At 44.3% G+C, this 23,894-nt stretch overlaps 1 protein-coding gene across 8 annotated transcripts in view; it reads right to left on the bottom strand.

Annotated features, from left to right (window-relative positions):
- The window catches only part of AGPAT4 (1-acylglycerol-3-phosphate O-acyltransferase 4), a 123,830-nt gene that overhangs the window by 87,443 nt on the left and 12,493 nt on the right, over positions 1–23,894 (bottom strand). For all 8 annotated transcript variants that reach the window (XM_039529617.1, XM_039529618.1, XM_039529621.1 and 5 more), the window contains one exon: positions 11,352–11,591. In XM_039529617.1, coding sequence (XP_039385551.1) covers positions 11,352–11,529 — 178 coding nt within the window. In that variant the 5' untranslated portion in view covers positions 11,530–11,591. The remainder of the gene's footprint in view (positions 1–11,351; positions 11,592–23,894) is intronic.

The following is a 23,894-nucleotide window of genomic DNA, read 5'->3' as shown; positions in this document are numbered from 1 at the left end:
CATTCACAGAATGAGAGGGTGCTGTCTCTTCTGTCCCGTAAGTGATGGATAACTAGGAATGGAAAATATAAGTAGAGCAAAAGAAAGTCCATGGCCTTTTAAAATGGAACCCAAAGTTCCTCTCCCCTACTGATGTGCAGATGCCAGTCTGTCTTCTTCACTGTCCTGTGAATTTGCTCTGTTTGATTACTTTGTTTACCTTCGATGTACTCTCTTTGTCTCCCGCATCTCCTTACTCAATTTACAATGGAGACATGGGCAAACAGCTATAACGACTTTTGTCTAGGACAACTTTGTTTAATCACAACAACGTGCCTCCACAACGTGTTTTAAGAACATATTACTAGCAAAAATACATAACTCTTCATAAACAAACACCATGCAATAATATTCATTACCAACCTATCACCAATTATTAACAGGATACCTTACAAGATGCCATTTGGCTAAACACTCAGACAACAGCATGCTGAGTGTGCCCTTTGCCAGTTGACATAAAGGGTCACAAACAATTAAAATCCACAGAAAGCCAAAGGATACATGTTACTGTCTGCACATAGGGGCAAACCCTGCCCAACCCCCAGGACAGAAGGCCCCATGCTTGGTGGAGCTAGCTCTGTTCCTTCCATTGGGTGAGGGAGGCAGGATGCAAAGCAGCCATGCCTTATTATGCACTAGAGCACAGTTCTGTGCAGTTTATGTATACCCTGGAATAAAGGGAGGTCTTGCGGTATATGATGGCAGGTGAGAGCTGAGCTAGAGGATCCTTTGTTTTCCATTTCATTTCTGCTCCCTTCAGTAAATACGGGTGAGGAGCACCCCTCCATCCCCTGGCACTTATATCCCCCAAACAGTAATTTGTAAGCTGTAATTTGCAAAGTAACTTTACCCAGAAGTGTAATAATATCCCTTTGAAAACACAAGAACAGTTATTTAGCACTGCCTTAATTTATTTATAAGTCAGATTAGGAGCCAAGACATTTTAAAACTCAAACTCTACTACTGCTTTTATTCTTCAGTTTCCCTTTGAAAGCCAAGTGCACCTACTGTGAAGCAGCATTGTCATTACATAGGGCAAACTTTACTCCCATGCAGAGAGCCTGCAAGAGGCCTGGTCATCAGTGAGATGGGTGAGTTAATTCTCCCCTGAGCAGAGGGCCCACACAAGGCCTAGGCCCCACTGAAGACTCTCTGCACAGCACTAAATGACACTGTGAGGATGTTGCTTACCCAATCATTGGAGTCACATTCTCGTTTATTTCAGCAGAATAGTTTTGAATATGGAGAAGAATCTCTCTGTAGCAGAGCTACATTCTAAAGGGCCACTTCAAATTCTGGTCCATGCTGTGGGTCAGTGCTGCCCCAGTGAGAGCTCTGCCACAGAGAATTCCTTAAGAATTCCTCAATGCCAACGGATACAAGAATATCCTGAAGCTGGTATGTACATTCTGGTTCCAACAAAGAAAATCAAATGAGATCTTAAATGAAAGACAGGGTCACAATGGTCATTAATATAATTGTGAAACGCATGTGTACACACTATCTAAAAAAGTTCTCTGTATACAGAAAATATGTTCCTAAAGTCTGTCAAGGCAGAAGTGTCAAACAGCTTTCTACCAGACAAAGGATGTTTATTCACCTATCTCCCTCAGTCTAAGTTAACAAAACCAGACATACAAGGACAGCAGTGTGGGAGGCAGCTCGCCAGAGAATAAGCTGCGGGGAGTCCTCCTGACTCTGAGAACAAACAAGAAACTTTGGAGAAGATAAGAGAAGGCAAGGAAGATACTCCTTTATTCTGCACCTAGGAAGTAATCTGGCAGTGCAGTTACCTTAATGAAAATAGGATCACAACCTGCTCTGCTTGAAATACTGCAAAGGACAACTGGGTGAAAAACTTCTTTAGACTGGAGGTTAGCCTCTTAAGTTTAGTCTCTGGGAATCAGGTTATGATTGTGTTTTTTATCTAGCCCTTCTGTTTGCATTGTCCTTACTTAGTATCTCTTACATTCTGAACTTTGATAATAAACTTGATTGTTTTTACTGTAACTCAGTCCTGTGGTATTATATAAGGAACCGATCCAGAAATGAATCAAAACACACTGAGGTGTACACTGACCCCTGGGGACAGCAGATCTGTTTTTTTTCTATAAGTACCCAGTGGATAAGGGGCTGGACACTACAGAGGAATGTTTCAAAGGGACTCAGATTGGGTACACCTATAGGTAACCTACAAGGCAAAGTAGGGGCTAGCACAGCCCAGAGGAGATTCTTTGGGTGGCTAACAGGCTAGAGGTGTCAGGGAGCTGAACACCCAATTAAGCACATGCAAGTCTCCCTATCATTGAAGGTAACAATGTGACTATCAGTCCTGGGCACCCCAAGAACAATCAGAGACACAATCCCTCCCCCAGCTCTCATGTAGGCTGTAGGAGTACTCAAGCTATATCCTATCTTGGAAGGGTCCAGACTGCTCCCCATATTACACTAGGTCAGCCCTACAGACCAGTACAGGAGGGGGGCATGGCTCTGCATCCTCCTCTTTGTGGTGGTTTGCAGCCCCCCCCCCCCGAGATTGTAGAAAGACTGTCTCCTCTGTACAAGTGCAACTATTGTGACTGCCCCCCAAGGGCTCCATTGCATCCCACACTGGGGGGGGGGGCGCGGAGGGAGAGATTGATTCTTGAGTGCTCTCAGCTTCTGTGCAAAGGCTGAACACAGTCTATCCCTATGTAGTTTTATAAAAATCTGGTGGTTTGCCAGATCTATGTTCTAACACCAGCTTGTAAGCACACGTTTATTTTAAGCTCATGTTGTTGAGCTTTGCAGTGTTTGATTTTATTATATTACAGCAGCACCCAGCAGTTCAGTACAGGGGAGGGCTTATCGGCGTTGTCATTTTAACAAGAGGCATTAACAGCAATTTTAATCAAATTGTTAAACATATTTGAAGCTAAGCCTTATTGGCACAAAAGTATTTTCAGCCCAGGAGCAAAGATTTTGTACCAGTATTGTGTTTCATTTGGGATGGAATGTGTACTCACTAAAGTGAGTGACTAATAATCACATGCTGGGCTTGAGCCAAGAATAATGCAGATTAGCAGTGTACAAACTTCCCTATACAGTTCTGCCAAGGCAAATGAACACCCTCTGCTCTTGCAGCCTCTTCAGCCAACCAGGAGTGATGTGGACAAACAAGACTCTCACTAAACTCACTTTTCCAAATCCACATCAGGATTTGACTAGTGGTTTGCAAAGGAGACAGTGAGAGCATGCAGTAGTCTACATTATTTGCAAATTACTTCTGCCCTTTGGAATTAAGAATTAGAAGCAAATTGCAGCTCTAATAACCCCCTTCAAGTTTAAAAACTTTCCTGCAGCATTTGATTGTATTTTAAAAACTGGTCACTGAAGATGGAACTGCATTATTTCATCTAGGGTGGTGGCCTCCCAGGGCATTAGCAGGTCCTCAGGGAATCAATTCTGAAGCACTTAGAGAGGAGAGGAAAGTGATCAGGAACAGTCAGCATGGATTCACCAAGGGCAAGTCATGCCTGACTAACAGAATTGTCCTCTATGATGAGATAACTGGGTCTGTGGATGAGGGGAAAGCAGTGAATGTGTTATTCCTTGACTTTAGCAAAGCTTTTGATACGGTCTCCCACAGTGTTCTTGCCAGCAAGTTAAAGAAGTATGGGCTGGATGAATGGACTATAAGGTGGATAGAAAGCTGGCAAGATCATCGGGCTCAACAGGTAGTGATCAATGGCTCCATGTCTAGTTGGCAGCAGGTATCAAGCAGAGTGCCCCAAGGGTCAGTCCTGGGGCCGGTTTTGTTCAACATCTTCATTATGATCTGGAGGATGGCGTGGACTGCACTCTCAGCAAGTTTGCAGATGACACTAAACTGGAAGGAGTGGTAGATATGCTGGAAGGTAGGGATAGGATACAGAGGGACCTAGACAAAATTAGAGGATTGGGCCAAAAAACCTGATGAGGTTCAACAAGGATAAGTGCAGAGTCCCAGGCACTGCTACAGACTAGGGACTGAATGGCTAGGCAGCAGTTCTGCAGAAAAGGACCTAGGGGTTCAGTGGACAAGAAGCTGGATATGAATTGACAGTGTGCCCTTGCTACCAAAAAGGGAAGCGACATTTTGGGTTGTAGAAGTAGGGGCACTGCCACCAGATCGAGGGACGTGATCATTCCCCTCTGTTCGACACTGGTGAGGCCTCATCTGGAGTACTGTGTTCAGTTTTGGGCCCCACACTACAAGAAGGATGTGGAAAAATTGGAGAGAGTCCAGCAGAGGGCAATAAAAGTGATTAGGGGGCTGGAGCGCATGACTTATGAGGAGAGGCTGAGGGAACTGGGATTCTTTAGTCTGCAGAAGAGAAGAATGAGGGGGGATTTGATAGCTGCTTTCAACTACCTGAAAGGGGGTTCCAAAGAGGATGGATCTAGACTGTTCTCAGTGGTACCAGATGACAGAACAAGGAGTAATGGTCTCAAGTTGCGGGGGGGGGGGGGGAGACTTTCACTAGGAGGGTGGTGAAGCACTGGAATAGGTTACCTAGAGAGGTGGTGGAATCTCCTTCCTTAGAGGTTTTTAAGGTCAGGCCTGACAAAGCCCTGGCTGGGATGATTTAGTTGGAGATTGGTCCTGCTTTGAGCAGGGGGTTGGACTAGATTACCTCCTGGGGTCCCTTCCAACCCTGATATGCTAGGATTAAGCACATTGGTCAGGCAATGCAGGGAAGCTCATATAGATGCCATATTATGACCACACTTTTTTCTGGTGCAGGAGGGATTAGAATCAGGATGAGAACATATAAACTCAGATTATTTCAAGAAGCCAGCAGTACTTAGTCATGACGACAGAATAAAGGAAGATAAGCTACGACGACAGCAGATGCTGGAAATGGAAGAGTGAGAATATGTCCACAGCAGAAAATATAGCAAAACAGATCTCTGCCACCCTTTGCATTTGTGATTTCATGAGAACTTTTGGAGTGTCAAAGATGAAACACTTCCCCTGAATTTTGTGAAATTATCTTTACCTTCAACATCAAAATGGAGGAGCTTGCTTGATCGAATGGAATTTGCTATGCTACCTTCACTTAGCTCTTGAGTTATGCTAACTATGCCTGCTCTATTTCACTGTTTTGGTTGACTGTGATTCATGCTATTACAAATCAATATGAGGTTTATCACCATTTCAAAGTACTCTCCTTTTTACTCCCTCCCCCCAAACCATAAACCAAGGGCCTGATCCTGGAAGGACTTCAGTCAGATCTACACATTCAATGACCCAACCCAAGCTAAGGTTACCATATATCCATATTTTCCTGGACATGTCCAGCTTTTTAGTTGTTAATCGCCATCTGGGAGGATTTTTAAATATACAAAAGTGTCTGGAAAATACAGACATATGATAATCCTACCCACTGCCTCTCTCTCCGCTTGGGGTGTCAGCTCGCTGCAGCCTGCGGATTGCAACCCCTCCTCCCCCCCAGTGCTGCTGCAACCCTGCGCCCCATGGCTAGGAGCAGTGACATCTCTGCAGCCAGCTGCGGGTATGGGGAACCCACGGCCACTTCTCCCTCCTCCGAGCATCCCCCGCGGCTCTGGCAGAGCCTCAGTGTCCCCCCTCCACGCTGGCCGTGCAAGGAGCTCCCTGCCAGCGGTTCATGCAGCCAAGGCTACCTCCTCTCTCCTCCCTCCCCCACCCAGCTGCTGCAGGGGGAAGGGTCCCAGTGCAGGGGAAAGTTTCTCCTTGTGTGGCAGCGGCTCCAGGGAGCCCAAGCTCCCCCTCTTCCCCTGGGAAGGGCCCACACTCCAGCACCTCCTGTGGCCGCCCAGCCTCAGCTGCTACAGCCTCGCCGGGCCCCCCCGAGCCCGGGAGCAAGACCCAGGCCACGCACGCAGCACTTCTCTGCTCCAGCCTGGCCGGAGAGGGAGCCCACGGCTGGGATGCAGCCTCACAAGTGGGAGCGTGTTGGGGCTAGGATGCCCAGCTTGAGGAGAAGGCCTGGGACCCAAAGCAACTCCCTCCCCCCCAACCCCAGGTCCAGCTGCTGGGGGGGGGGGGGGGAAAGCACCCAGCGCGGAGTGCACGAGCTGGGAAAGTTGGAGCCCAGGGAGGAGGCGTCGTCTGTTTTGGGTGGCTGGGAGGGAAGGGGGTAATGTGGCACACTCAGGGGAGGATGCGGGACTGGGACGGAGACTTTGGGGAAGGGGCGGGGCCTGGGGGCCCCCGTGGAGTGTCCTCTTTTTTCAATGTTCAAATACAGTAACCCTACCCTAAACCTTTTTATTAATCAATACACCAGTGCTCCAAAGACTTTACTGCTTATACTTTAAAAAAACAACACTAATTTTTACTGATTAGTTTAAGGCATTTCTTTCCAATACAGATTGTTGTTGTTTTAACCTTAATACCATTTCCCCCTTGTTCAAACACCAAGCACATATGGATGACTCATTCCAGGCTTGCTGACCTTTAGTGCAGCATGGTGGGAAGGGGAGGGTAGGAGGACAGAGAAAGAATGAATCACTCTTACCATAGAGCTAGTTTGCTCTGGGCATGCATGGACCAAATTTCAAAACAAGGCCTCTTTCAGCCAAGTCAACGTTGTGGGCCAGTGCAACAGTGGCTGAAGCAGCGCTTTGCATAATTGAGGACAATGTTCAACAGTGGCCACCACTCCTGATCCCAGGTCTATCCAGATGCTAGGCCAGCCCCTAGCAAAGGGGTAGGCAACCTATGGCATGTGTGCTGAAGGCGGCACACAAGCTGATTTTCAATGGCACTCACACTGCCTAGGTCCTGGCCACCAGTCCGGGGGGCTCTGCGTTTTAGTTAAATTTTAAGTGAAGCTTCTTAAACATTTTAAAAACCTTATTTACTTTACATACAATAGTTTAGTTATATATTATAGACTTAGAGAAAGACCTTCTAACCTTAAATCAGAGAGAATGAATGAAGACTCGGCACAGCACTTCTGAAAGGTTGCCAACCCCTGCATAAACTAGAGATGTTTGACAGCTGCTCTAATCTAGGACAATTACCAGCCTCTAGGGGCACACAGCTGGGGCATCCCAGTGTAGTTAAAGATGCTGTTTCCTGAGGACAATAGACTCTTTAACCAATGCACTCTAAGAGATCAATCAGTAATCAATACTCACATCCACAAATAAGACTATACCAGGTTGCAGTCCCTGCAGTAACAATCATGAATGAAGGTGCCATAGAAGCTGCTCTGGTTCGCCAGCCACACAAGGGTTCCTCTCTGCAGGGGGACTTCTCCAGTGGACACCTAAGCTGGCTTTAGTGCTACACTGCCTCACTGGAGCTGAGGCTAGGCCAGTATCTGGCCCTATGCCTGGAGTCATTTGTGCACACAACTGAATAGCATCTGCAAGCAAAACCCTCCATGTTCACATACAGATAGCGTACAAATGTGATCTCAGAGTATTAAAACACATTGTATTGCAAGCAATGAGTTTTGTCACTTCAAATGGAGGCTTCTTTGAAATCTGGTGTGGCAGGGTTTATTCAGCTTTTGTGGCTCCCTCTGGGCTCCCATGGTCCTACTACACCCCACTTTAAGTAGTAGTGAGCTGAGAGGAACATAGAAGGGAAGGTGGGTCCTTCAAGCTTGCCTAGAGAAGACTCTCCAGAGCATCCATTTTGAAAGCTAGAGATACCTGGTCCTCCGAGGGCTAACAATAAACAAACAGGGCCTGTTGGCCCATAAAAAGAGATGCTCCCTGGCCTCAGTAGTTCAGTTCCAGGCTGGGACCAGCAGAGTGAAGGGTGCGCCTCTCTGGCCAAAGGAGCCTGGCAATCAGACAGAGTTATGCAGCTGGGATTGCAAAGGGAAGAACCTGAGGACACTGGCCCTGAGATATCGCTAGAGAGAGGGGCTGGTAGGAAGAGGCCCAAGGAAATAGCAGTGAAGGACTGAAGTTGATCAGCACATGGCTGCTGTGTAGAGAGTCCCTGGAATGGAACCCAGAGTAGCTGACAAGTCCAGGTTCCCCTACCAGCCACAGGTAAAGGGACATAACCCTCAATAAGGAGACACAGCTGATCTGGGAGCCCGAACAAAAGGACTGAATTTAAAGGGCCCAGAACCATGACTGAAAATCCTAGCGAGGGAAAATAGAGTCCAACATGCATCCAACGAAGTGGGTATTCACCCACAAAAGCTCATGCTCCAATACGTCCGTTAGTCTATAAGGTGCCACAGGACTCTTTGCTGCTTTTACAGATCCAGACTAACACGGCTACCCCTCTGATACTAGAGTCCAATAAACAGTTTAACACCCTGGAAGAGGTTCACTTGGACTTTTTGACTTGGCTCAAGGGCCAGGACACTTAACTCACCAAGACCACTTGGTAGCCTGCCAGAGACACTGTGGTATTGCACCCAGCTGCTCAGAGGTGCTCAAGAGGTTAAGTGTCCCTTTGCAACTATTCTTGTTTTAAAAAATAAAATGCTTTAGACCCCGGAGAAATTAAAAACATGTTAAAACACACACACAAAAACACCCCAAGAAAGTCTATCCCTACTAGTATCTAGAAAACAAAGTGAACTTGGGGTTTTGGGTGGAATGGGCCTGGTGACAGCTCTGTGAGGGGAAACTATCAGACATCAAAGACAACTTTTCTTTAGAGCTTTCCCTGATCCAATGATGGCGGATGGCTCAGTGGTTTGAGCATTGGCCTGCTAAACCCAGGGTTGTGAGTTCAATCCTTGAGGGGGCCACTTAGGGAGCTGGGGCAAAAGTTGGTCCTGCTAGTGAAGGCAGGGGGCTGGACTCAATGACCTTTCAAGGTCCCTTCCAGCTCTAGGAGATTGGTATATCTCCAATTACCTTCTGAGATTCTAGGGGGCTTCATTTTGAGAGTCATTTCCCATTGGACCCTTCCCAACTAAATCATTCCTATGCTCATCTTCCACCAAGTGCCTTCCAGTAAACAGTCACTAATGTCTCTGCCCTTCAACACATCTTCAAGAGGCACCAAGCAGATTAACATCTACCTCACTCTCCATGCATCAGAGCTCAAGACAGTCTCCTCTATAACATGCCCAAGGTTGGTCACAGACCTGCATACAGGTTTTAGCTCTCGGGTGTCAAATGAAATGACATTCTGATTCTCTCTCAACTATCCAGAGTCAGAGTCAGAGAGAGGAAAAAAAAAAAGAGAGGAACTCCATTTTGTCTCCCAACAAGCAACATGTGTCACGTGTTTTGGAAAAGCAGCAGCTGCTTTTAAGCAGATAAGTATAACTAATTTTCCAAAATGCACAGTGATTCATCAGGCACTGATGGGCAGGATCAAGCCTTTTCCTGTCTTAGGTTCTTAGTACCGGATAAACTGAAACATTGTTTTCAGCAAGCCCGTTTTACTGCACTTAACTGCTATGCAGTTCTTGGAGCTCATAGTTATAGAAGAGAGAATATCATATGTTAAGGACTCAGCACAGTGCCATTAGAGCACCTCAACAGTTCTATGTCGATACCTTTCATGTCCTTCACAGGGCATGGACTTTTATAACAATTCCTAAAAGCCAACCTGGCTGACAGCAGGCTTCATCACCACATGACACTTATATTTATGACTCCATGTGATCCAACAGCAATGGGCCAAATCCTTCCTCACAGACGTCAATGGAAATTTTAGCTGAGCAAGAACTGTGTAAAAACTGAACATGGATTTAGACCAATGATTTTAGAAACAGTGACAGTTGGGAACATATCAGTATTCTACAGTCCATAGGCTGTTATTGAAAATGGGCAGGTTACATTGTTTCTCCTTTAAAATTAAGCTTTTGGGCTGATTCTGATCACAACTGTTATTTTACACTACTGGAATTCTTCTTACCTTCAGTGGAGCTAGGAATGGAAATTTGGGTGCGTCCCGACTTTTGGATGGGCAGGCAATGACCAGAGCCGCCCAGAGGATTCCAGGGGCCCGGGGTCTTCAGCGGCAGGGGCCCCTGCTTCGGCGGTAAGTTAGCGGCGGGGGGGTCCTTCCCTTCCGGGACCCGCCGCCAAAGTGCCCCAAAGACCCACGGCGGGGACCCCCCTCCACCAAATTACTGCCGAAGCGGGACCCGCCGCCGAAGTGCAGCCCCCACCGCAGGTCTTCGGGGCACTTCGGCGGCGGGTCCCAGAACGGAAGGATCCCCCCCGCCGCCAAATTACCGCCGAAGACCTGGCTGCACTCCGGCAGCGGGTCCCGCTTTGGTGGCGGGGGGTCCTTCTATCCCAGAGAGGAAGGACCCCCCGCCAGCGAAGACCGGGAGCGAAGAAGCTCCGGGGGCCCGGGCCCCGTGAGAGTTTTCCGGGGCCCCAGAGCGAGTGAAGGACCCCGCTCCAGGGGCCCCGAAAAACTCTCGTGGGGGCCCCTGCTGGGCCTGGGGTAAATTGCCCCACTTGCCTCTCCCCCCCCCCCCCCCGGGCGGCCCTGACAATGACAGACTGTGCTAGCTCAGCTTCTCCCCTGATGCCACCCCCTAGACACAGGGCTTCACCTGCCAAGATGGGCACACACATGGGGCAGCTCAGAAAATGGCAAGGCAGAGCTGCCGGAGCATAGGTTTCTGAAGGGCCTGGCACATAGCTCCATCCTGGATTTCATGTGCCTGAGTGATGCTCCAGGCCACTGTGGCAATGCTACATCTCTGCTCAGATTTGGGTGGGCCAGGATGCTAAGTGGGTGGGCCACAGCCCATCAAGGCCCACCCATGGCTATGCCCCTGGCATAGATACAGTAATCTACAATTTGACATGTTTATTCAATGAATAAAAACAATAGTTTCAGATCAAGCTAGTAATGTAAGAGTCATGTTGTGAGCCAGTATTATTTATCATCTTTTCATGCCAACACTACTGAAATCTGGAACACTTACCCAATTTAAAAAATAAAGTTGTGTGTGTCCATGAATCTTCAGGATAATGGAGAAATCAGAAGATATACTGGATGAGAACCATTTAGAATGTATGTAACTATATACAGTGACAGTATGCCTCTGTAAATATTAAGTTCTATCATTCCTGGGTCAGTATTTACTTTTTTGGCCAATCAAACATGATGCTCATCATAAGAGTCCAATATCTATATTATCTTGTGCCAAGTGAATGCCTCAATATGAGTGGATGAAAAAAGTTATACTTTATAGCACATTTTAATAAAACCTCACATACTTTAACCAATACACATATAGGCTCACAGCAAAATGTAGGGATTTATATGAGTGAATATGCAAACAGATAGTACTACTTAAACTAATTCATTGGTCAAGATATGGAAATAAAAACTTTAAAAAAATTCTTACGGCTTGAAATGCAGTAAGCCAGTCTGCAATTGATCTTCCTGAAAAGCTGCTTATTGATTGGCCAGAGGACAAGTGTGAAGAGCTGAATGAAGTTAATTATCAGTCCCGACACTATAAATATGTAGCAGATAAGAAGGTGGCAAATGAACTGAGACTTCAGAAAGCCAATGATGTCCATGGTTCGTTAAGAATGCAAGGGGAACTTCCAGAAAGAGAAAATCCAGGAATTCAGAAGACAGTCTGCAAAACCAAGCAACAATACCAGCTGTTAGAAAACAGAAACAAACATTAATACATAGATAACTCACTGCTAGTGTTAATGTGGAGTCACTGCTTTCCTACTAAATCTTTTCTTCTATTCTTAAGAGAAAGACCTGGTTACAAAATACTTACGAAGACAGACACCGAAAAAGAGCCACATTCTCAATCAATTTACATCACTTGGTGATAAACACTTGCTCCTATGCCTAAATCCCACTGACTTCAAGAATTAAGTGCTTTGCTGGATACCGTGTTCATATGCTTTGCTGAATCAGATCCTTATTGATAAAGCATGAAACAGCTATACAGAAGGGTGTTCACACAATTACATTCAAAATAAGATAGATTCCTTGAACTTTACCTTCATGATCAACCCCAAAAGTTACATTCTTACAGTCTTGAAGAGAGACTAACAGGGCTGCTACTCTGAAACCTTACAGTCTTGAGAAATTCAAAACAAACACAAAGAAAAACTGTTTGCTTCATTCCCTGGGGCAGCAGTTTTAATCAAGGCTCACAAGGTACTCTGAGCTATCAGCCACTTAGTCCCTGCTGGTGAATGGTACTACATACATACCTGCATGTGTAACTTATTTTGCTTTTGAAGCCTTGTCCCCCTCTACAAAACACTCAGTTCTGCAAGGTGCTAAGCATTCTGGCTCAGTGCAGTAGAGATGTTAGGTACCCGAGCAGTCCCACTGAAATCAATAAAACTACCCAGATGTTTACAAAACTGCTTTGCTTGATAGAGCAAGTGAGCTGATCATCTTGCAGGACTGAGTCTTTATTCAGTAATGCAGATAAGCTGAAAAAGTGAGCCAGCTCAGAACATTTTGCAGGTCACCTTTAAGCCTACAAAAGCTTCAAAGGGCCATCAAACATCAAATCCATTCTCCATAATTTGAAATTATATATCGGAAGCTTAAAAATAAGAAGTCTTCCTCCTTTTAAGGAAAGTAAATTTTTTAAATTAGCATGTGGCTTTTCTCCTGCTATTCTAATGCAGTGCAATCATCAAGTCTTGGTTTACTTCTTTACGAACTGGCATCCTCAACAGGATCTCAGCAGCAGAGCTCTCAGAATAGTGTTGGTTAGGCAACTGTTGCTACAGAGCCAGCAACAGCACCCCAACAATATAGCCTGTAGATCCCTTATAAAGGAATTATTTTTTGTGACAAAGTGGTGACATTTTAAAAAAAGTACATCACCACTAGGCAATTTTAAGATAGACGTTAAGGCCCAAAAATTGACCTGACAATGTCCTTTGAATAGATAAAGTGAGAACTATCATACATCCAGTTTATTACTCAAAGTCAGTAGCATTAACACAAAATGTGTTTTCTCTCCCTTCTGTGCTGATATGCTTAACAAGGGAAATAACCCTGCTTGACAGATATCACCAATGGAAGGTTATAGCTCTGAATTTATACCTATACCAACCTGGAAATCCTAAAAATAAAGATTGACTATTGAGACTTTGTGGGCAGAAATTGTGATGGTTGTCTGGTTGAAAGCATCATTCTTTTTTAAACAAAACTCTGATTTCAGTCAGCTGGGATCACCATAGCTAACACTATCACATTATCCAGAGCATAATTGCAAAGTTACCAACAAAATCCAAGTAAATTTGCATTTTGTATAAGTAACATATGATTGATTTTAACAAAGCATGCTTCCATGGATAAACACACCTTCCATTATATTTACTCTTTCCATTATTAAAGTAAGCAGTTTCGGAGTTTTCTGCCACACTGCAAAAGAAAGTACGTTACCTCATTTTTAGGACTGTTAAAAACCTCTCCTTCGGGCGTATTTACTTCATTGCTCACTATACATAAACATGCTTTTTTGGTATATTCAAATTAAACTCTCCATCTATCATTTGTATTTTCCTTCCCCATTTGGACCCCAATCCTGCTCCTGCAAGGAAGCAGACCTTCAATTCTAGACACTGTTTTGCTGGCCTGTTGTCATTTGAACTCAGTGAGGGAACTATTAACATTTTGGACAGAGAATGTGCTTATCACAGCATTCAATATGCACAGCTTGCTCAATTGCTTCATGTTTTCACAATTTTCTGGTTGGGCACAATATACACAGAAAGCAGTATAAATATTAGCGTCCAGACATGAAGGATCCAATTCAGTAGCGTTTACTCAAACAGAACTCCCACGGATGCCAGTGAGAGTGCTGCCTGAATAAGGAGTGCATATTCGGGCCCATGCTCACAAGGCAGAACTCTAGTCTTGTTAGATGTATGAACTACCCCCTCAATTGATTTCAGCAACATATGACCCACCACGTTGCATTGTGCTGGAATGCCAGTGAATCGTTCATTTAAAAAAAAAAAAGTCCATCTCATTTATTATAAAAATCAAAGGTCACTAACCGTAAAAACTAAACAAAAAATTTCACACTAATAGAAAAAAGCAAAAAAGTTCCTTTAATAGCATACCCTGTAGCAAGAATTGCTGCCCTGATATTCTCTTGCAAAACAGTAATTCATATGTCTAGCTGCAATACACTTTATCTGGACATTTTGTCCTCAAGTAAATCTGTTCCTGGATCTTCTATGTCTAAGGAAGTTACACACTGGGATCTGGTAATCTCACCAGTATTTTCACTTGGATTGCAAGCTTTTGGAGGCAGGGACTGACTTCGTACAGTCCCTAGCACACTGGGGCTTTGATCCTGAGTTAGTGCCCCTAAACACAACTATAGTATTTTATTGGTATTGTAGTAAACAATCCAGATCCAAATCAGCTTGAACCTGATACCCCATGTTTCATGGCTCATCTGTTTCAGAATACATTGCTTCAGAGTGGTGTCAATCTAATAAAGAAGTGATTTATCCAGGGTTTAAGGAAGGTTGTTTTTTTGGACCAAGCTGTAGCTAGAAAAGGACAATTAAAACACCAAATCTCATAGTTGCTGGTGACCTACATTAAACTAATCGTGGTATCGACCCACATCTCAGCGTGCAAGATATGCCCTTTGTGTAATGAAGATTTGCTTCCTTCTATTTGTTATACTGCCTGAAAACAAGTTAAAGTTGACACTTCTCCTTAGACTGAAAAGTGACAACGTGGCATATGTTTATTGCCACAGTTGCAGCCACTATCAATAAGGCTGGAAAACAGTTAGTAGTAGTACACCCTTATCACATCCCTGTTTTCACACATTTGTTATTAAAAATTCATTTTTGAGACTGTAAGCTTATTAGTTTGGTCAATGACTCAAGGTTTTTTTTAAAGTCTGTTTTTATGTTTGAGCAGGATTGGATATAGCTACAATTCATGAAGCAGCCTGTTGATCTTACACAGCCTTAAGAGAGGACTGGTGCTTTTTCCTCAATGTGATTTTAATACCGTATTTTCCAGCGTATAGGGCGACGGGGCGTATAAGACGACCCCCTAATTTTAGAGTTAAAATATAGGTTTTGGGGCTATACTCGCCCTATAAGACGACCCCCCCTTCCGAGGTCGTCTTTTAAATCCCAGCCGCGGCGGGGAGTCAGAGGGCTCTGGGCTGCCCGCTGCGGCGGGGAGCCCAGAGCCTTTTAAATCCCAGCCGCGGCTGGGAATCAGAGGGCTCTGGGCTGCCCGCTGCGGCGGGGAGCCCAGAGCCTTTTAAATCCCAGCCGCCCGCTGTTATACCCGGCATATAAGACGACTTCCGATTTTGGGGGGTTGTTTTTTAATATAGAAAGTCGTCTTATACGCCGGAATATACGGTAAGTTTTGCCAAAAGTAAACAAGTGCACCTCTACCTCGATATAACGCGACCCGATGTAACACAAATTTGGATATAATGTGGTAGAGCAGTGCTCGGGGGGAGGGGGGGGGCTGCACACTGCGGTGGATCAAAGCAAGTTCGATATAACATGGTTTCACCTTTAATGCAGTACGATCTTTTGGCTCCCAAGGACAGCGTTATATCGAGGTAGAGGTGTATGTGGAGAAAACCACAGGAACCCTCTCTCCTGATTCAGACCAACTTCCTCAATCCATCAATGGGATTACTCACATTTAAAGTTAGACAAACAGATAGCCGACACTGAATTACAATAGGGTGGGAAAGATATCAATGCATGCTGTACATTGACTGAAAACATAGCAATTAGGCTTATCACAAAATCATTCATTAAAATGGATTAACTGCCTTTTGTACTTGCTAGCCTGTTTAATTCCATGTCACAGAATCCCTCTAATCTAACATAATTCCCGAAGATCAGTGGGAGTCTGGATCAAAGAACAAATAAATAATATAAAATGAAAACAGAGTCTGGTATAATGGAGATCTGGGGTATGGGGAAAAAAAATCAGTTTGACATGATTAACAAAATCACGTATTAAGGGTTGCTGATCAAAAGCCTTTCATCATTACTTCACCAATTCATTCTTATCACTGTTACAGTAGTTTCCAAAGAAAAATGTTAAAACTTGAACACGTTACATTTATGTTCAACATATGCCATACTGCAGGCCTTTTATACTAAACTTTAAGTAACAACCACTGATAAAACAAAGTGTATTGCAATAATTCATGAAGACACAATGGTACATTTGAAAGTCACTGTCTGGTTTCATAGCTCAGTCACAAAATTTAAGCTTGTAAAGCATTTAATAGACTAAGATACCAATATCAAGTTTAATAAAAACAGTTAATTTAATTAGGGATGGAACTTTGTCGTAAGGACAAAGTAGAGACACTTGCTCTTAAAAAAAACTAAAAGCTTAGGAATTACAAAGCTGTATTTCAATAGGTTCCCCCTCTTCTTCCTCCCCCCCACTCCCAATTCAATCCAAACTAGCGTTTGGATTTAAGAACGTTCCCCTGCAGCGTGTGCAGCTCAAACATCACCGCACTGAACAAGTACGTGAAAGAGTGAAAGTAACCATAAAATAAAAATAGTACTGACTTAAGGCACTTCTTGTAGCCTGGGAAACAGTATAAATAAAGGCATAAGTAGTGCAAGGTACAATGTTATTTTAATAATCAAAGATACAGTTGTCAACACAGGCAAGGACATTGTCCCCTCAGTGTTTAAAAAAAAACCAATGATGCCACGACTTAAACCAATGTCACCATATTGTTTTCTATAGTCACCCACAGTTAACCCCAGTGTAAATGAGAAGAGATTACTGGGCTCATAATTCTGAGAGTGTGATTAAACATACACACTGATTTTCTTACAGCTCATAACAGCAAGCCATAACCACCTTTTGAAAACAAAGGCCTAATCAATACATTCTCAGAAGACATTAATATAGAAAAAGGGGTTTTGGGCAGCCATCCTACCAACACCCTTTAATTAATTGGGGGAAGTGGTCAAAGCAAACAAACAAAAGGATGCTTTGTGATGGGCACTTCCCTTTGGCATGAAACAGATAGAGGGCCCAATCCTGCAAACACTTATCTAGTGAGTAGTCTAAGGCTATACAATTATTTGACTAAGGGGTTACAAGGTCAGGACCATAAATAGTAGCCACTACTCTGCACTCCTCCTTCCCCATGTCAGACACATCTAGTTTTGCTCTGAAGCAAGACAGATCATACACCTCTTCTGTTTACACCACTTCCAAACATTTATTTTGCCCCCCCATGAGGCTGTTGCAGTACTTTGTCTCCAGTGCCCCCTACTGACCACTTTGACCTCTCTCAATACATGTCCAATGACTTAGCCCTCTGGCTAGGTCAAATCTTTCATAGTCTCAGAAGGGGACAGAAATGGAAAGTCCAGCTAAAGAGTCCACACCAACCTCCGAAGAGAAGCTCTTTCTGCCCCTCTCAAACAATGCTGAAGTTCCCTGCAGTTCCCGGTAGTGGGGAAGAGCAGAGTTCTTTTGTTGGTCCTCCCTCTTTCCTACAGGCATGTGACAGGGTTGAACCCCCCCCATCCAGGGTGCCAGCTGATGTGCTGAGGTCCCACTAATTCTGCCTGTTCTACCAGCCTGGGTTTCCTCATCCTGTTCTAGCTGTGCCAGGCTCACAAGCCTTCTCTAGTGCACTCACAGGTAAGGCCACACCCAGCTGCAGACAGACTGAAATCAGCTTTGTGTGGGAAGATTCAGCTCAGGGATTTACTAAGCACTCACTTCCTTTGGAATGTAAACCCAAAATATTGTCTTGCACTAGAGAGATCTGCACACTGCAAACTCATTAAAAAAAAATCACAACTCCCTCAATGTGGAGGGAGATTTGCACAGCTTTTTGGCCTTCCCCCCGCCAGATATGAATTGTACAAACTTGGATTTGTAATAATAAACTTATTTTTTTGTTTATTAACTACAAAAGATAGATTTTAAGTGATTAGAGGGATAGCAAACAGAACAAAGCACATTACTGAGCAAACAAAACATGCAAACTAAGCTTAATATACTCAAGAAACAGGTTACAGAATGTAATTTCTCACCGTAAAATGTTGTTTTAGGCAGGTTTCAGCATTTCTGTAGCTTAGAGTTCCAGTTATTGCTCTTTAGAGACTGGACCCCTATCTCAGCCAGGACTCGGCTGCTGCCTTTCCCGTCAAGTGTTTTTTGCAATCTTCCCTCTTGGACTGGGAGGCAACAGAGAAGAGTCCTGATGGACTTACTTCACAGCCCTAAATAAAATTTACATAAAGGTGGGAATCTTTTGTTTCCCAGTTTAACCCTCCTCCCCACCCCCTCTTAATGGAAAAATACTGAAAGCCCAAGATGGGGGTCTAGTACCAGGTGACCTGATCACCTTACCCTGTAGTGTCAAAGCAACAGCCTGGGGAGCTTCTCAGGAAGGTTGGAGATTAGTATCTTCCAAGTCTTAGGCTATGGCTACACTTAGCACTGCACAGCGCTGCCGCGGGAGCGCTCCCGCAGCAGCGCTTTGAAGCGCGAGTGTGGTCAGAGCGCCAGCGATGGCAGAGAGCTCTCCCAGCGCTGTCCGTACTCCACCTCCCTATGGGGATTAACGTACAGCGCTGGGAGCCATGCTCCCAGCGCTGGGGCTCTGATCACACTAGCGCTTTGCAGCGCTGCAAGTTGCAGCGCTGGAAGGGGTGTTTTTTCACACCCTGCTGCAAATCTGCAAGTGTAGCCAGGCTGTGAGTGTTCTTTCTAATGGCCCATTCCCTACTATCCAGTGGGCGTTCCCCCAAATACACACACAGTTGTAATTGTTACATAGTCATTATTCCTAACCTCCAATACAGAAATGATACGTTCATACAAATTGGATAAACATATTCAGTAGATCAGAACCTTTAATGATACCTACATGACCCATCATCTTAGTTATGCCATATTCATATCATAACAATATTTCTATATAGAATATGGGGTGCAGTGTCACAAGGCCCTCTTCAGCCTACCTTCACCAGACCCTTCCTTAAGAGTGATAGCTCCCTTGCTCTTCCTTCCTGGGTCTCCTTCACTGCATTCTCTTTCATCTCTATGTAGTCCGCCTTGATCCTGTCACAGCTGGGATCACTAACTGTAACTGAGTCACCAGATCAGGATCAGCTGGGGGTTAACTGCCACATCACAGGAAAAGCGGAGCCGAGTCCCCTTAAAGGACAGCTAGCCCATGACAGTTGCACAAGGAGATTATGCAACTTGCTTAAAAGTCGCATAAACTGGGGTGGAGAGTGTCAGGAACAGAATTTTAGAGTTCCTAGCAGCAAATTCAGTCAAACTGCCCTGTTTCTCTGGGCTCTAGGCTACACTAATGGGACACAACTTGAAATCACATTTCTGCCTGAGCTTTTTGTACCTGCTACGCTTACAAGTGGTACCTAAGATATGCTTTACCTTAGAGCACTGTGTTTAAACCAAAGCATGAGTTTAAACTGTTTTGCTGCATATGGATGGATTTGTTGAACAGACTAAAGTATCTAAATCTGGGGTTTAGGCTCTTAGTCCCAGCGTTAGACACTGCAAAACTCACACTGAGCTGCCACCTAACTCAGCAGGCACCTACATTTTTCACTATAAAAAGTTCCCTACATGCCTAAGTTCCTGCCTCTAGGCATGTGCACTGCTGTCTCACTAAGGATCCAGACATTTATCTCCCATACAAGTCCCAGCACAATCCTTAAATCAGGTGGAAGGGTGGAGATGGGAGAGAAACATTCAAGGGAAGGGAGAGACATACACATCACTCACCTCGCCTGTGGGGCTGATCTCTTAGAATGGGGCCCATTCAAAATCCAGAGGAGGACGTGCCTCCTTATAGAACGTTTAGTCCAGTGGTTAGAGCTCTTATCTGGGATGTGGGAGACACAGGTTTAATTGCCTCTTCTCCCCATCAGGCAGAAAGGGGGGGGGGGATTAAACCAGTCTCCCACAGCCCAGGTGAGTGCTCTAACCACTGGACTAAAAGTTATAAGGGAAGCCGAGGCACAACCACTTCTTGCATTTCTTGCAAGCAGCAGCTTAGGCTTCTAAGCCATTTGACTTCAGGTGATTCCCAGCTGTCTCTAGGATTTAGGCATCTAATTCCATGAGAGGTATGGGGCTTAGGACACCTCTCTTGTCAGCATCTCCCATTGGCTGGCCAGGTGGTTCCCTGCTGAGCATCCTGGCTTTTGTGGATCCCATTCTTTAGGCATGTCCTTGTCTATGCATTGTATAGGGAGCCTAGATACCTAACCCAGGCTTTGTGGATCCCATTATTGCACTAGTGATTTTCTAGGCGTCTAAAAGTTAGGGGTTGCAGTGCTCAGCATTGTCATGTCTAAGTCTCATTACAGATCCAGGCTATGGTTAAGTGCTTTGCTGAATGACAGTCCAAAGTGTTGAGCTTCAGTGGGAAGTTTAGAACAGCCAGACACCTTACAGGACACTGCACACTACCACAGTTATTGCTGACTGAAACTGACTCTCAAAACAGAACCAGTTGCTGAGGCAGGGAATGCAGTCAGGCAACAAAGCAGCCTCAGTACTGGGTTTAAATAAGCTTTTATTCAAACAAACAACAACAAGAAATAAGCATTATTCTAAAACCAATTTCAAATCATCTGCAGTACAAGAGTTTCCTCTAATCATGCTTCTATATATACACACACAGCAAGTCACAGGAAATCGTGTTTTGTTCTTCTTGCTTGTGGTTAGCAAGTACATACATGAGTAACACTACAGCATCTCCCCAAAAAAGCATAGTCCAATAGATGCCACAATAGCTATAACTGAGGGAGTTTACAGGAAGAACTGTCTCTATTTTTCCATTTGTTCTCTTAGAGCCTGATCCAGTTCCCACTGAAGTCAACTAGCAAAATGCCACTGACTTCAGGGCATAAGATCAGGCCCTGAGGTCCCAATTCAGGATTGCATTGAATCCCATGCTTAAATATCATTGACTTGAACAGCACTTAAGCATAAATGATCTGGAAAAGGGGGTAAGCAATGAGGTGGCAAAATCTGCAGGTGATACAATCTTGAGTAGTTTTTAACTCTTTGCAATCTGCTTTGGATGTAACTAAGGCACCTTACAAAACTGGGTGACTGGGCAACAAAATGGCAGATGAAATTCAGTGTTGATAAATGCAAAGTGGAAAACAATCTCAACGATACATATAAAATGGTCTAAATTAGCCGTTACAACTCAAGAAAGATTTTGGCATCATTGTGGATAGTTCTCTGAAAACATCCACTCAATGTGCAGAGGCAGTCAAAAAAAGATAATGTGGGAATCATTAGGAAAGGGATAGATATGACAGAAAATATATTGCCTCTATAAAAATCCATGGTACACCCACAACTTGAATACTACATGCACATCTGGTTGCCCCATTTTAAAAAAAAGTGTGGGGGGGGGCAACAAAAATGATTAGGGGTATGGAACAGCTTCCAAATGAGGAGAGATTAAGAAGACTAGGACTTCAACTGAGATGACTAAAGGGGATATGATTGAGGTCTATAAAATCATGACTGGTGTGCAGAAAGTAAATAAGCAAATGTTATTTAATCCTTCTCATAACACAAGAACTAGGGGTCACCAAATGACATAATAGTTTAAAAACAAACAAATGGAAGTATTTCTTCACACAATGCACCTGTGGAACTCTTTACCTAAGGATGTTGTGAAGCCCAAGACTATAACAGGGTTCATAAAAAGAACTACTTAAGTTCATGGAGGATAAGTGCCTCAATGACATTCCTAGCCTCCATTTCCCAGAAGTTGGGAATGGGCAACAGGTGATGGATCACTTGCTGATTACCTGTTCTGTTCACTCCCCCTGAAGCACCTGGCATTGGCCATTGTTGGAAGACAGGATAATGGATTAGATAGACCTTTGGTCTAACCCACTATGGCAGTTCTTATTGCTGAAGTACCTTCCTAAAGAGGGATGCTTTCCTCAACTGGGGCCTTTATACTCAATTCCCCTTTATAGTCAATTCATCCTTTGCTGAAAGAGCTTTATAGTCAAACAAGGAAGTAGGAACACACTTATTTTTAAAAGGAATTGTTTAAAGAGTGCTCCTTCACAAACTGGAATTTTTAAAAAGTTGGTCCATTAAAATAATCACATTGACAGTGTCCCAGCTGATGTAAGAGGGGAAAAATAAGCCCAGAAATAGCTAACTAATAAAGCCTTTTGCCTGCTTTCAGCAGTAAAGGAGTGGTGCAAGCTCTTTCCAGGTTGTTTCCCACAGCATATTGCTCTTTGTATATGATTTAATTCCATTGCTAACAATGCAGAGGGATGTTGCTGTCTGCTCTATCACCCTGAATGCTGCTTCTCTCTCTCGAGTAAGAAGTGAGTGCATGCTTGCACATATCTGAGCACAGTAAGGTAAGTGGATGAAGGCAAGCTGAGAAAAACCAATGGTGTCCTGGTCCATAACAGGGGGTCCTAGGCAATACGATAATATAAATAATGAGGACTGGGAGCAGCCACCTGAGTCATTTTCAAAGGGAGCAGCCATACATGAAGCAGTTTTACATATGCTTCTGAAAAGAACCAATTAAATCCAACTAATTGTTCACAGCAGTATGACAGTGCCAGGGACGGTGGGGAGTGGAACAATGAATGCTGAGTTATGGGGAGGGAATGGAGAGCAATGCTGCAGGTGGCCAGGCGGGGGAAGATGTGTGCAAAGAGCATGGAGCTCAGCATTTCTGAGGGGGTTGGAGCAAGCAGTAGACTGGATACAGGACACAATGATGATCCAGGGGTGCCAATCACCACTGAGTTCACACACCTTTTAAAAGGATAATGTTCTGAAATGGGCATTATTTAGGGTATGCAAGGTAAGACAGCTCCAAGTTCTTTTGGCTGCACTGAAGCTTAGAGATAGATTTTATAGTAGAAAAGTGGTTTGCTGAGAGTGCTTGGAAGAGACTAGAGGACTCCTCCTCCTCCCCCCAAAAAGTTGCTATCTTGTTTTAAAATGAAAACTAGGGGGGAAATTCACCCTGAGCAGAGGGGACAGGAGTACTTGTGGCACCTTAGAGACTAACAAATTTATGTGAGCATAAGCTTTCGTGGGCTACAGCTCACTTCTGCAGATGCAACCTGAGCAGAGGGTTAGCAGAAGCTCCAGGTGTCTTATTGCCTTTGAACCTCACCGAGTGTAGTCCTTGCTGTCTTGAACAAGGGTGAATTCTCACATGTTGTTTAGTTTTGGAGTTTAAACATTTATTTCCATTCCCTACCCATGATGAGCCCTTGATTTTTCTTAAAGACAAATGACAAAGCCATTTAAAAAAAGAAAAGTTTTACTACAATTACACACCAGCAACACATTATGTCCTGCAAACACTTGCATGCATGAGCAGTTTTGAGGCAACTAGTCACCCTTGAGTCCAGCAGGACTACCCATATATGTACACAAGTGAAATTACTGAAGTGTTTGCAAGATCAGGTCCTTTTGGGTGTACAATTAGGAAACAGTAGATTTTTAAAATTTATTTATTGCTGCATTAATACAGCTCCTTTCAGTGGAGGTGTCAAGCCACTTAAACATGAATGAACTAAGCCTCACAGCACCTGTCTGGGGTATTACTATCCCTATTTTACACAGAAGGAAACCCAGAGTAGATGGAGTCTGTTGGTGCCAATGGATGACTTAGCAGGTACGAACACAGAGTGTGATCCAGTCCACTCTCTCCCTCTAAAATCTGATCCTAACTTATTTCTGAGTGGTGGGAAGGGGAAGGAATAAAAACAGGGTACTCAGTAGTAAGTTTGGTGGGTCTCTATTATGATTTGGAGGTTCTGAATTTAGGCCGGGCTCCACAAACGGACTTTGTGAGCACTGCAGTGCCTAAACTTTTAAGAGCCTAGGAAATTCACCTGCGATG

Source organism: Mauremys reevesii, linkage group 3 (genome assembly GCF_016161935.1).
Source record: "Mauremys reevesii isolate NIE-2019 linkage group 3, ASM1616193v1, whole genome shotgun sequence".
NCBI classification, from domain to species: Eukaryota; Metazoa; Chordata; order Testudines; family Geoemydidae; genus Mauremys; species Mauremys reevesii.
The sequence above is the reverse complement of the archived record's forward strand: the minus strand, read 5'-3'. Positions and strand labels throughout refer to the sequence as shown.